This window comes from Orycteropus afer, unplaced genomic scaffold, assembly GCF_000298275.1.
Source record: "Orycteropus afer afer isolate SDZICR_OR568_19922 unplaced genomic scaffold, OryAfe1.0 scaffold00177, whole genome shotgun sequence".
Classification (NCBI taxonomy): Eukaryota; Metazoa; Chordata; class Mammalia; order Tubulidentata; family Orycteropodidae; genus Orycteropus; species Orycteropus afer.
In genome coordinates this window covers 4,986,963-5,001,717 of record NW_006921764.1, presented here as the reverse complement: position 1 = coordinate 5,001,717, position 14,755 = coordinate 4,986,963, and the positions used below count along the sequence as shown (strand labels likewise).

The window sequence follows — 14,755 nt, the reverse complement described above, 5'->3', positions numbered from 1 at the left end:
TTGAACCGCCAGCCTTCTGGTTAGCAGTCAAGTGCCTTAGGCGCTACACCACCAGAGCTTCTGTTAGTAGAGGAAAAACAAAATTCCAACAGAGCTCCTGGGCCTGCCACTGCCAGGCCATGGGTGAAGAGCCCAGGGGAGAAGGGGCCGGACAAACTCAGGGCAAGGAGCAGAGGAGTGCAGAGGGCTTAAAGCAGCACAGACTAATCATCCTCAGAAAGAGAAAGTCTCAAAATTAAATGCCCTACTGAACACAGGTCAGGCTTTGCTGGTTCAAAGTACTGGATGCAGCAAAGGGGCTTGACAGTGTGTGGGACTAAACGTTATAGCCTCAGAGAAACACTGCTTCTGGGGGAGAATCAGAAAGATGAAAGGGAGTGGCTCCCTTAAAGATGAGGCAGAGAAAGGAAAGGAGGAAACAAGGGGGAAATTAAGGATCCTGTGAAAAAAGAAACAAGATATACTGTTATGGATTGAATTATGTCCCCAAAAGCTATGTATTATAAATCCTAAACTCTATGCTTGTGGTGGCATAGTGCTTAAGGCATCTGACTGCTAACCAGAAGGCTGGTGGTTCAAACCCACCAGCCACTCCCTGGAAGGAAGGTTGGACAATTTACTTCTGTAGTGATATCTCCTGGGAAACCCAATGAGGGGTCGCTATGAGTCAGACCTGACTAGATGGCAGTGCGCTTTATCTGTGGTTATAATCCCATTTGGCAATGGGTTGTCTTTGAGATGCCAATGAAGCAGGATTAGTATAGGGTGTATTTTGAGTTAGCAGCTTGAGTCAGATCAAAAAAGAGAATAAGTATAACTGAGCAAGCGGAGATGAGCTAAGGTAAATACCATGGACAAGATAAATACACATGTGGACATCTCCAAGGAACCAGAAAGCAGAAGCTAAAGAGACAAAGACCTTCCCCCAGAGCCGACAGAGAAAGAAAGCCTTCCCCTAGGGCTGGCATTGTGAATTTGGGCTTCTAGCATCCTCAACTGTGAGCAAACAAGCTTCTGTTAAAGCCACCCACTTATGGTATTTCTGCTACAGCAGCACCAGAGAACTGAGACACACACGGTAACCACATCCCTAACACCTTCTCTCCCCATCAGTACAACCATCCATACAGGAAACTGCCCAGGCGAGGTGAAAACTGACTGAAAAGGGGAGATCTGGATTAGGAAAAGTACGAAATGACTAGGAAAAGACACCACATCCGTGCTAAACTACTGCAAGATATCAATAGATGTGAGTCAAAATATTTCTGCTAATGAAAATCTGCCCTCAAAATATCAACCAGAAAGCTGAAGAAAAGTAACATTTCAAATGAAATTACACATACTAAAACAAAAATTTAGAAATATTTTAAAAAATACCTTGAATCAGAAATATAAGAAGAATAGAAATGAAAAAAGTTGAGTATTGTCTTAGTCATATTATCATCCTGTTCTTTACCAATACTCAGTTGTATGCCTTTCTGCTAAACCTAACCTCAACCCTGCTATCTGAGACATGGAGAAACTATCAAGCAAAAGAAATGACAACCAGGGATACAAGCTTTCTGAAGTTTATTCTATTACTTCAAATGAAGTGTTTGATCTGATTTTTATAAATTTCTCTACATCCAAAACTCCATTCACTGAGCACTCTCCCCAGTGCTAAATACTCTCCTGCTTAACTTCCAACTTTCCACTTCCTTCATTACTCATTCACTTTCAGCCTTTAATTATGAATCTTGCCTGTCAATATGACACTCTCACTAAAAAGTAATGCTTACCACTGTCTTCCATTACACTTCATTAAACACCAGCTACTATGAACAAAATGCCTTGTCTCTACTCTATACCTCAAGTTTTCTTTTAATTCAACAAACATTTGTGTTTTGAGCACTGTGCTAGGTGCTGGGGATGTAATGGAGAAAAAGGTATATTCTACCAGCCTACCAAACCCACTACGCACTGCCACTGAGTCAATTCTGACTCATAGCAATCCCATAGGAGTTTATAATGTCAAAGAAAACTCAAGCACATAAAAACAGTCATGCAGAGAGAGAGAATCCAATGGCAATGTTTGAAAACATCACCCCTTTACTCAAGCATTTACTACATCTTGAAAGTTCAAATACCTAAACCAGATAGGTATTTAAAGTCTACCTATTTAGCCTTAATTTATCTTTTCTCCCTATTCCCCTCCCGTCATACTGGACTACCGGTAGTCCCCAACTTATGATGTATTTGAGCTACAAAGAATCGCACTTATAACCACCCTTTGTGTGTGTGTGTGGGGGGAGGGTGCGGAGGGAGATACCTCTTATTATTAGTAACGGAGTCCTGGTGGCACAGCTGATTGAAGCACTTGGCTGCTAACCGAACAGCGGGCAGTTTGAATCTACCAGCCACTATTCAGGAGAAAGATTGACAGTCTTTCCACAACGATTTACACAGCCTTGAAAACCCTACGGGGCAGTTCTACTCTGACCTGCAGAGTTGCTATGAGTTGGAGTCAACTCGATGGCAGTGAGTTTGGTTGGTTTTGGGTAACATCAGTACTATGTACCACATGCAGTGTTGCAGAACATATTTTGCTGATGTTATCATTCTCAGATGTTCACTTGCAGATACTCAATTATATGATTTGCTGTTCAGAGAACTGAAGTATAGATTTATTTTTCTATACTAAATCAGGGTGGTTTTGAAAATGTGGACCAAAATGCTGATTGCTTTGCTATAGTCGATAAGCAGATTTGAGAAGCATCGAGATGTTAGTGCAAAATATATGAAGGAAAAAAAAAAGGACCATACAGGTGACTCTCACTAACATTCTGACTAGAAATGTCATCCCATTCCTAGGAATAATCCAGATGATCCAAACCTTCACAAGTAGAGCTACTACTGCAACTGACAAAATGTCAAAAGTCATCTAACTCTTCTTCATTGGAATAAATTTTTATGATTTGTGTATTTTTTAAATGTATGTGTTAAAATATACCTGTAAGTTTATATGGAATGTTTCCAACTCCCAAAGACAAATAAAGATTGGATTTATAAAGATATCAATTAAGAAAGGCAACAATAATGAAAACCAAAAAAAAAAAAAAAAAAAAAGTTAGAAAGTGAAGCCCTTAGTCCAGCACCCCAAAAGGAGCTGAATCCTACCAACAATGAGAACTTAGAAGTTTCCTTCCCCAGTTGAGATTTTCAGTTGAGACTATAGCCCTTGACTGTAGCCTTGTGCGAAATAGTGAGCAAAGGATCCAGGCAAGCCATGCCCTGGCTTGAATAGCCCACAGAGATTGTGAGATAATAAACAGGTGTTGGTTAAACCCACTATATTTGTGATAATTTGTTATGTACCAATAAATAATACATTCCCCAAAGCTGTGACTTTGTCTTTGTTCACGTCAACTTCTCAGCCCCAAATATGAAGTAGCCCCAAAGCCTATACATCTTTCAAAATCCTGCTTATTTCCTATCTCCCAAAGAGGCCTTCAAATTCTACCTCATACACTTTCTTACTTTGAACCCACAAATCTTCTTTATTTAACCCTTCTGGCATGTTTTCTCTTGTTTTATCGATTTTTACATGTATATTTTAATTATATATTTAATGATGGAAAAAAAAAGTAAACTGAATAAAGTATAAATAATATTCCTACCTGATTGAGATTAAGATTGTTTTCAATACTCAAGGGAATCAAATGAGGCAATACTTTTCCAGCCAGCTGTTCTTTGGTGATTCCCAACTTCTTATGAGTAAAAGTACACTTATAAATACCTTATAAAAAAGAGTAAGATACATTTTGTAATTTAATACCATCGATTAACAGAAATCATGAAAACACTGTACATACATGAAATCTCTTGATAAGCAGTAGTACAGTTATAAAGTTTTCCTAACACTACTTACATACAGAGTGATTTCAGCCTTTACCATCAGTCCATATTTAAATATCATGACATTGTTATTTTGGGGTCAGAAGAGTGTATTTAATGATAGCCTAACATTAAAAGGTTATTAGAATCAGGTACAATTCTTATAGTGCAGTGCAGCAATATGGTTATATATGCCCTTAAATGCTGATGACATCTAAATACACATTCCAGACTTCTTACTCAAACCTGAAGCATCTACTGTATTTTTACACAAGTAATATACACGTTATATATCTCTGCAACACATGCAACCCTCTTGTACATTAGTCTCTCATGCATGCTATTCACATTATGCACATGTGCACGCTGTTTAGGTGAGTATATTATATGTGAAAATACAGTGTTTCAAAGCATGCATGTATAGGTGCACTTCAGCAAATCAAACTCAGCATGTTTGAAGCTTCTACTCTAACAAAACCCTACACTATCCTTTCCTATTGCCTCACCCACTCAGTTGACCTTCAAGGCCCTGCTTTTAACATCCATTCCACAGAGCCTTCATTTGGCACAATGAGCACATTTGCTCCTAATTCTCTGAATCCTTTTTGTGGTTATGCTCTGAGTCCTTTACGTGTAATCCAAAGCTTTAGAATACACTATCTCTTGTTATTCTCCTGTTATTGTACACATGGCCTGTATATTCAAAGAACACTGTACTGAGTAGCTACGAAGTGCTTATTTGCTGAGCACCATGCTCAGTACCTTCTCTTCAGCTGTCTCATTGAATTCTCACAAGAATCCTATCATGATGTTATTTCATCATTTTATAGATGAAAAAAAAACTTGTTCAAAGTGACTCCAGGAACAGAACTAATTTTATGAACCATTTGATGGGGAAACCTATATGCTATCATGGTATTTGTGAAGTTAGGATCCCCAAATGTCCCACCCTTTGCAAATGTCAAGGTTCTACTGTTTTTGCTAAAATTAACACAAAGATAAGTATACTGTGGTATTTATCCCAGCATTGTTTAATTACTAGAGTACAAAGATTTTATAAATTAGAAGATTTATTTGTATGATTATAAAATAATAAAGTAGCATAAAATGACATTAAGTTTTCAGCTACCTAAAATTCCCATAAGGACTGCAGGTTCCTTGGATGGAATTTGTTGTAGGAAGGGTAGAATATCATCAAGTACAAACCACTTATCCAAGTATTCCAAAATCTTTCCTAAGCAAACTAATGAATTTACACGAACCTATTTAAGAGATAAATGGCATTAGTCATTTGTCTTTGCAATCTAGAACAAGACATTTAAACATAAATTTAATTTTCACATAGATATATATGCTAAAATCTCAAGAATAAAAAGTTGGTTTAAAAGCTCTTATCATTTATTAATAAAAGAAATTTATTTATTTATTAATTTCCTACCTTGTTTAATAAATAACATACAGTTATTGTTTAATAAATAACAAATAACACCAGGACATTATTTAGATAAGGGAATGACTTCAACTTTGCAACATTTTAAATAAATTAATTAAGATTTGAGTTTTACTATGTAGGTATAAATCCAAATCAAACACACTCCATCAAGTCAATTCCAACTCAGAGTGACCCTACAGGATAGAGTAGAACTGCCCCATAGGATTTCCAAGACTATAAATCTTTATGGAAGTAGATTGCCTTATCTTTCTCCCACGGAGTGACTGGTGGGTTCAAACTACCATGCTTTTGGTTAGCACCTGAACGCTTTAACCACTTTACCACCAAAGTTCTTACATAGGCATGCATGGCTTAAAAGTCCATTTGGGCAATGTCTGACAGTAATATGTCTATGGTCATATAAGGGTTTTTTTTGTTTTGTTTTTAATTTTCAAAAGGGAAAGCAGCTCTCCTTTTGTTTATTATTTCCCCCTAAGTGTTTTAAATGGGAGCTCTGGTACCGTAGTGCCTAAGGCACTTGACTGCTAACCAGAAGGCTGGCAGTTCAAACCCACCAGCCACTGCTCGGAAAGAAGGTTGGGTAACCTACTTCCGTAGTGATACTGCCTTGGAAATCCAAGAAGGGTCGCTATGAGTTGTGTCCGACTCCATTGCACATAACAACAATTGTTTTAAAAACCTTAACTCAGATTTTTGCAGTACTGGATCACAGGTGGGATACAGGCAGGTAAGGCAGAGGACATGGCTCTAGGTGCAGGTCCTTGGGCTTTGCCTAACAGTCAAATGGCTACAGGTCTGGGGCTACTCCTGCTGCTCAGACAAGCAGAACAGCGGGCAGGGCTGGGCACCCTTCCCTCCTGTGTCTGCTCACTTCGTCTTGCTTCACTCCCACCTTCGTCCTCTCAGTCACTGCTGCTGCCAACACCTAGTCCTCTGGCCTCAGTCAGCAGCTCCAGCAGCAGCAGCAGAGGTAGAGAGAACAACTGCAAGCAGGCCCCCAGAAGGTTTTAATATGGTTTTCATACAATGTCCAAATTACATAACGTCCTATTTCACAGACTGCATTATACATGTTAAGGAACACATACCCGTGTATGTGTTTACTAAAAACATTCCTTTGGGGACATCTCAGTTGTAAAAAAGATTACATTCTCTCTACCAAGCGATCAATTCCAGTATTTTTCAACTCAGGCTCAGTTTATTCTTAAATTAGGTATTTCAACAATACATGAAGCATATTTGTATTTGTTCTACATAGAAAGTTTTCTATTTCTAGATAGGACTCTTAATATAGTTACTAAAACCTGGAATTTAAATGCTATGTTATCAAAGTTCTATATTCACTTGACTATTTTGATAAATGGGAGCTCTGGGGGTGCAGTGCCTAAAGTATCTGACTGCTAACCAGAAGGCTGGCAGTTCAAACTCACCAGCCACTCCTCGGAAGGTAGGTTGGGCAATCTACTTCCGTAGTGACACAGCCTCGGAAACTCAAGAAGGGGTCACTATGAGTCGGGTCTGACATAACACATAACAACAACCACACAATACAAACAAAACTAATTTGGTTGTGGTTAAAAAAGCACATTTCTATAAGACAGATGAAAAAAAAATCCTATTTCTGAAAAATAAAGTACAACTATTTTCTGAAATTCAAATACAACAGATACTATAAATTCAAAAAGATATTTGAAGACTTAGCTTTCTTTTACAGTTAGTTTTATATAAGGAATCCCTGCACTCTACTGGCATACAGAGATTTTAAGAGAAACTGGAAACAGTAGTTTACTTTTGTTTTCTTTCAAGATGTATAAAATACTAGTCATGTAAGTCATGATTAAATACAGCTCTTGGAGCATTTTATGTAGTTCTCTGTAGAATTTATTTTTCTTTACTATCTGGGAACAGTATTAAGATATACAATTTGAACTCATGATTGTGATTCAGGAATTTCCAAGGCAGAATTTTTAAACCGTAGAGGTCTAGATCTATAAATCCAATTCTGGAATTCACATTTGTCACAATGAAGATAGGAACACTGAAATCACTATATAAAATGCAAAAATTCATTCCAGCATTACCATTATAATGCATTCATTATAATTCCTTATAAACAAGATGCCTTTCAGGGCTCAGCTGGTATCGCAAAAAAAAGAAAAAAGAAAAGAAAAAACAGCACTGGCCATTAATTTAATTCAAGTACCCATGCTTCCCACTTCACTCTGCAAACCTACTAGGACTGAAATAAAGTATGTATATCGAGATAAATTTATACTGGTATGAAATAAGGCATACTATGGTTTTGAAAAATTTTACAGGGCATTTTGAAAACTGAATTTTAAGCTGCATATTCCTATTGTTGTGTGCCATCAAGTCATACTGACGTATGGGACAGACAAAACTGCCCATAGGGTTTCCTAGGCTGTGTATTACTGCCACCTATTTTGAATGCTCAGGCAAAAAATTTGAGAATTTCAGAGAAAAGGACTGCATTCACATCCTTTTTATGCAGAGAGGTATCGTGACTTGCCCAAGGCCACAGGGCTAGTTTCAGCAGAGTCAAAGTAAGAACTAGGCTTTCTGACTTCTAGTCCATTGTTAACTGCAGTCAATAAGGGTACTTCTTCCTGTTTTGGTCTATGTGCTCCATCTCAGAGCCTTTCTAGCAAAAAGCAGGAACGAAAATGAATGAGAAAAGATATTATTTAAATTGCCTTTGCATATAATTCTATTAAGGTACTAAACTTTTAAAATTTAAAATCATATTACACCAGATAAAAATGGATGGTATCTCCAAAGAACTGCCTTTAGAAAATAAAAATTTAATAAAATGTTTATTATCAGGCATCAATATGAAAAGTGGTCAGGCAAAGGGAATATCTCCCTCTTTTCTAAAGCTGCTATTTGAAAAGATTATGCAATGTTCCTTTTATGATAAATTACTGCTATAACTTAGGGTTAGAGAAAAGATAGGGAGCATTTATTTGTACCTTATACAGGGGATAATAAGAACTAAGTTATTATTGTACCTTCCTTGAACTATCAAGTACCTTAGTGTTAAAATTTTATATTCAACTACCCTTGGCCTATATTTTTTAGTAAAACTGTTTTCTCCCACTTGTATTCATATTAACTTATTCTTTTATTGTACTCTTTACTTTTTGACAGTAGGCAAATAAGTGGCAGATTAAAAACTTTAGAGATAGAACATAAAATTAAAGACTTTATGAAAGAAAGCTATTCAAAAAGTTTTTAGGCAATATAACAAGTTAAGCTCTCATGATTATTTTAAAACTACCAACAAAACAAACTGGGAGTTCAAGCAGAAAAAAAAAATCATTTACACATTTTATACTGAGGCACTCAAAGTGAAAGGACAAGGAGTAAGGCAGAGATGCAATCTTGTAAGTTATACACCAGAGAAAACTATAGTTATTGCTCATTTTTACAGCATATATAAATTACCTCTATAGTCAAGAAGAAATACATAAACAAACAATAAAAAGGTTGCTGAACAAAAAGAAAATAATTTAAATCACTGAGAAGTGAAAGAAAAAAAAAAATGTGCAATTACTCACAGCAAGGGAAGAAGTCTGTAGACACGCATTTTTAATTCTTGGTATCAAAGCATTTTTCATGGACGGGTAGTCTATAAGATTTGCAAAGGTTGGAATGATGTTTAGACAGAGTTCCTAGTAAGAAAATAAATCTGGGATCAATTTTAGATAAGATTCTCTCATCCCTTCTCTCTCACATTTAAAAAAATAAAAGTTATATTTGCAGGGCTCATCTGTCACATAGTTTGAAATAAACTTTCATATATATCATTTGGCTGTCTCCACAACTCTTTGAAAGAAAAATAGTTATTATCACTTTTCAATTTTACAGATGAGGAAACAGGCTCAGAAGACCATATAAGGACATATAACTAGCATATGGTATATCAAAACTCTCTGGTCTCATTCCTAATCTCTTTTTCTGATATCACAATTCCTCATTTAAAAAAAAAAATAAGAATATATAAGTTTTGCTATCTTTTTTTATATCACTATTATGATTTAGGTGAAAGTTTATAGAGCATATTCATTTTCCATACACATTTCCATACACATCCATACACACAGCAGTTCATACACATTTTGTTTCTGTTAGGATACATGCCAAATGCTGGGTCCAATTAAACTCCATCTTAATCAGACCCCTCATCCTACTGACCCTCACTAATACTGAACCCATATCCAAACCCAATAAACTCCCACCCAACCATGTCTGGAGATTTACAGTCTGGGAGGGACAAAAGTCCCTGCAGCGTATTGGTCAGGCAGACTACCCACCAACAAATACAACACAACTAGAAATACCCATTTCCCCAAATCAGTATTCCCCAGTAATTTCCCCTACCTCTGTTTTACATATGACCAATCCGATCCCAAATGCAACCAAAGCTCCTCAACCTATGGAGGATGTTATTATTGGTCATGCAGAATACATAGTTCCGGAGATTACTCTGGAGCATTTTTCACTAAAACCATGAGATTACACCTCCGCATTAGCGATCCAAAGAATGGCAGGTGGGCAGATGGAGTTATAGGAAAACTTTATTACAATGGCTTTGCCTCCTTACCCGCAGGAACCATCAAAATAGAATGAACAATCCACAACCCCCGCAACCTTACACAAGTTCTTACCGCCATCTCCCAAGAACATAACCTACAAAAACAGATCCAAGGAGATCCCCAAACAGTTCTCGACCTGACACAAGTCCAGACCTTTCCAACACCCTCCTGGATGTACATCATCCAATATTCCCTATCTCTCCTCAATTATACTGACTTTACCTATATGTTTCACATTGCTTCCTTTGTGCTTCACTCAAATGACCCTTACTTGCAGCTGTACCTATCAATTTAATTCCACCACTATTTACTCCTACCCTCAACTCTTCATGCACCACCCCTCTATCACATATACCCCTTTGGGCACTTAAAACCTTTAACCAAACACCACAGAATATTTCCATCACCTCTGCACCACCTGGCATTTTCTTTTGGTGTAATGGAACTTTAACTAAATGTTTAAATTCCACCATTCCAGGTCCCTGCTTCACAGTAACCATAATACCCCAACTCACCCTCTATGAAAAATCTGAAGTCTCCTGACTACTACAAGAGACTAGAATCAAAAGGGCTGCCTTCACACCCATCATGATAGGTATTAGCCTAGCCTCTGCTGTTGCAGCAGCAGGAATGGCGGGCGGAGCCTTGAGCCACAGCATAATATCGGCTCAGGACTTCCAAGTCCGTCTCGAAATTGCACTTGAAACCACTGCTGACTCCTTAGCCTCCCTACAGCGACAACTAACCTCTTTAGCCCAAATTTCTTTGCAGAACCAGAGAGCTCTAGACCTCCTAACTGCAGCGGAAGGTGGAATTTGCATCTTCCTGGGAGAAGAATGTTGTTATTATATTAATGAATCTGGACTAGTGGAACAGAATATTAACACATTAACTCGACTAAAAGAGGAACTATGCAACCAACGCAACACAGAAACTTCACTGTTTGGATGGTTCCAGTCACCACTGACTGCCTGGCTATTACCCCTTATCGGACCACTTGTACTAATAACTCTCCTTTTTCTCTTTGCCCCTTGCATCCTCAAGTTTCTCCAAAGCCGACTGGAAGAAATCTCTTGAGTCGCAGTAAATCAACTTCTCCTACACCCTTACGTCAAGTTGCCAACTGACGACCCCAGCTTCTCAGGCTCCAACCTATGAAACCCTTCTCCCCCTCTTCGACCCCATTCAGCAGGAAGAAGCTAAGAGGATCACGTCACCCTTTATCCATTAAAAGAGGTTGGAATGTTAGGCTGAAGCAAACCCTGTTAGGCTGAAGCAAACCCAAGCCCCAAAATGTCAGTTGGCAGCTTCCTCCAGATGTCAGGCCCTGATGAGACAGCCTGATAAGACCACCGCAGTGACAGAACCCGCCCAGACTGTAAAGTCCCATGCAGTGACAAACTTCCTCTTCTGAAGCCCCCTCATGCTAATTAAGTGCAGACCCATGCTAACAGCTAAATGGAACCTGCCATTTCCCTAGAGGACCCTGTCACTCCCCTGGTGTCCCCAAACAGGTCCTCTCTGTGTCTATAAAAGTCCATGCCCCCTGCCCGGGGGTGAGACTTCTCTGGCCCTGATGCTAGGGCATGAGAACCTCGTCCAGGAGCGCCAATAAACTGCTGCTCTGAAACAACTCCATGTCCTAGTGTCTAGGCAGCTCTGCATTACAGTTTCAAGACAGTGACTGCAATCCCCATAATGTAACAGCTCTCTTCCCACTTCCTCCCTGTGGTTACCTTTTCCCTGTGTACTTCTTTCCTATGCATTCCTGCCCTGTGAGCTATCTCCCTGTGCAAATGCTGCCCTTCTAATATCCCGTGATTGACTAAAATTTTGCTATCTTTCACAATGAAAGAAAACCAAGTGCAAAGTCATGTAAAGACAATTCAATATCCATATGATTTAATATAATATTAACACTTTTTACAAAACCTTTTAGTAAAAGGTTTAATGGTATTCAGGAGAAAAATAAAACAGTGTTACAATCCAAATTTTTTTAAAGGGTACATATAAATATCTGTCTTGATGCTAAGAAAAAGAAAAAAATTGTAGGATAGATCCCAAAATGTTAACAAATGGTCATCTTAGAAAAGATTTTTATTTTCTTTATAAGGGCTTCCAAATTCTGAATCATGTTGTTGTTAAGCACTGATGAGTCAGTTTCTACTCTTAGTGACCCTGTGTACAACAGAACAAAACACTGCCTACTCTTGCACCATCTTCACAATCACTGCCACACTTAAACCCAGCCGAAGCCACTGTGTCAATCGGTCTGGTTGAGGGTCTCCCTCTTTTTTGCTGACCCTCTACTTTATCCAGCATGACATCCTTCTCTAGGAACTGGTCCCTTCTGACAATATGACCAAAGTATGAGACTAAGTCTGGCCGTTCTTGCTTCTAAGGAGCATTCCAACTACACTTTCTCCAAGACAGATTTGCTCACTCTTCTAGCATTCCATGGTACATTCAATATTCTTTGCCAACACCACTATTCAAATCCATCAATTCTTCTGCAATCTTCCTTATTCATTGTCCAGTTCTCAAAAACACCATGGCTTGAGTCAGATGCACCTTTGTTTCCAAAGTGACATCTTTGTTCTTAAACAGTTTAATGAGGTCTGTTACAGCAGATGTACCCAATGCAATACACTGATTTCTTGACTGCTGCTTCCACAGCTGTTGACTATGGATCATTGTAAAATGAAACCTTTGACTACTTCAATCTTTTCTCCATTTAGCATGATGTTGCTGACTGGTCCAGTTGTGAGGATTTTTGTTTTCTTTATATTGAGGTGTACTCCATACTGTAGTCTTTGATCTTCAACAGTAAGTACTTCAAGTCATCTTCACTTTCAGCAAGCAAGGTTGTGTTGTTTGCATATAGCAGGTTGTTAATGAGTCTCCTTCAAACTGATGCTGCATTCCTCTTCCTATAGCCTAGCTTCTTGGATTATTTGCTCAGGACAGAGAACAAATAAGTATGGTGAAAAGATACAAAACTGACACACACCTATCCTGATTTTAAACTATTCAACATCCTCTGTTCTGTTCCAACAACTGCCTCTTGGCCTGTGTACAGGTTCCTCATGAGCACAATTAAGTGTTCTGGAATTCCCATTTTTTGCAGTGTTATCTATAATTTGTTATGATCCACACTTCAACGTTTTTGCATAGTTAATAAAACACAGGTAAACATCTTTCTGGTGTTCTTTGCTTTCAGCCAAGATCTATCTGACATCAGCAATGATTTTCCTCATCTGACATCTTCTTCTGAATCCAGCTTGAATTTCTGCCAGCTCCCTGTTGTACTGATGCAATCGTTTTTGAATTACCTTCAGCAAAATTATACTTGCACATAATATTAATGATATTGTTCAATAATTTCAGCATTATGTTGGATCATCTTTCTTTTGATTGGGCATAAATATGGATCTCTTTCAGTTGGTTGGTCATATAGCTGTCTTCCAAATTCCTTGGCATAAATAAGTGAGTGTCTGCAACACTGCATCCATTTACTGAAACATCTGAGTGGATATTCTGTCAACTCCTAGAGCCTTGTTTTTCGCCAATTCATTCACTACAGCTTGGACATATTCCTTCAATACTATCCGTTCTTAAATATATGCTACCACCTGAGATGGCTGAACATCAACAAACACTTTTTGGTATAGTGATTCTGTGTATTCCATCTTCTTTTGAAGCTTTCTACATTGTTCGATATTTTGCCCATAGAATCCTTCAATACCACATCTCAAGGCTTGAATTTTTCCTTCAATTCTTTCAACTTGAAAAATGTACAGTGTGTTCTTCCTCTTTGATCTTCCAACTCCAAGTCTTTGCACATTTCACTGTAATACTTTACCTTGTCTTCCCAACCTGCCCTTTGAAATCTTCTGTTCAATTCTTTTACTTCATCATTTATTCCATTCGCTTTAACTACTCTCCAGTATGATACAACTTTGCTTGCTGAAAGTGAGGATGACTTAAAGCACTTACTGATGAAGGCTGAAGAATACAGTCTGCAGTATGGATTACGTCTCAATATAAAGAAAACAAAAATCCTCACAACTGGACCAATGAGCGGCCTCACAATAAATGGAGAGAAGACTAAGGTTGTCAAAGAATTAACGCTGCTTGGTTCTACAATCGGTGCCAATGGAAGCAGCAGTCAGGACATTAGACGACGTTTAGCACTGGGAAAGTCAACCGTGAACAGGTATCAGCCCAGTTTACAGACTGAGACAGACTAGGAAGAAGGAAGAGGCCGTCCACTTCTCAAAGAATTGGCCAGGGAACACCTTATGAATAGCAAAGAAACACTGCTTGATACATTACCGTGCAACTTTATGAATAGTCCTGTTAGGTTAGAAGGCTCTTAAAATAGGACTGGGAAAGAGCTGCATCATCTGAGTAAACCCAGCCTTAATCCTATGGAAAAGGTAAACCCAGCCTTAATCCTATGGAAAAGGTAAAGCTTTTGAGACCTCCATTGGCTGATGTGGCACCACTCAAATTGAAGAGAAACAGCTGCAGACATCCATTAGTAATCGGAACATGGAATGTGCGAAGTATGAATCTAGGAAAATTGGAAGTTGTCAAAAATGAAATGGAACACATAAAGATTGATATTCTTGGCATTAGTGAGCTGAAATGGACTGGCTCTGGCCATTTTGAATCAGACAACCATGTGATCTACTATGCCGGGAATGACAGTTTGAAGAGGAATGGCATGGCATTCATCATCACAAAGGATGTTTCAAGATCTGTCCTGAAGTACAATGCTGTCAGGGATAGGATAATATCCATATGCCTA

At 38.3% G+C, this 14,755-nt stretch overlaps 1 protein-coding gene across 1 annotated transcript in view; it reads right to left on the bottom strand.

Annotated features, from left to right (window-relative positions):
• Positions 1–14,755, bottom strand: part of SCYL2 (SCY1 like pseudokinase 2) — a 75,942-nt gene that overhangs the window by 16,624 nt on the left and 44,563 nt on the right. Inside the window, exons 11-13 of the mRNA XM_042781829.1 lie at positions 8,905–9,018; positions 5,003–5,135; positions 3,657–3,775 (exon numbers count right to left, since the gene is read on the bottom strand). Of these exons, the coding sequence (XP_042637763.1) occupies positions 3,657–3,775; positions 5,003–5,135; positions 8,905–9,018 (366 nt within the window). The remainder of the gene's footprint in view (positions 1–3,656; positions 3,776–5,002; positions 5,136–8,904; positions 9,019–14,755) is intronic.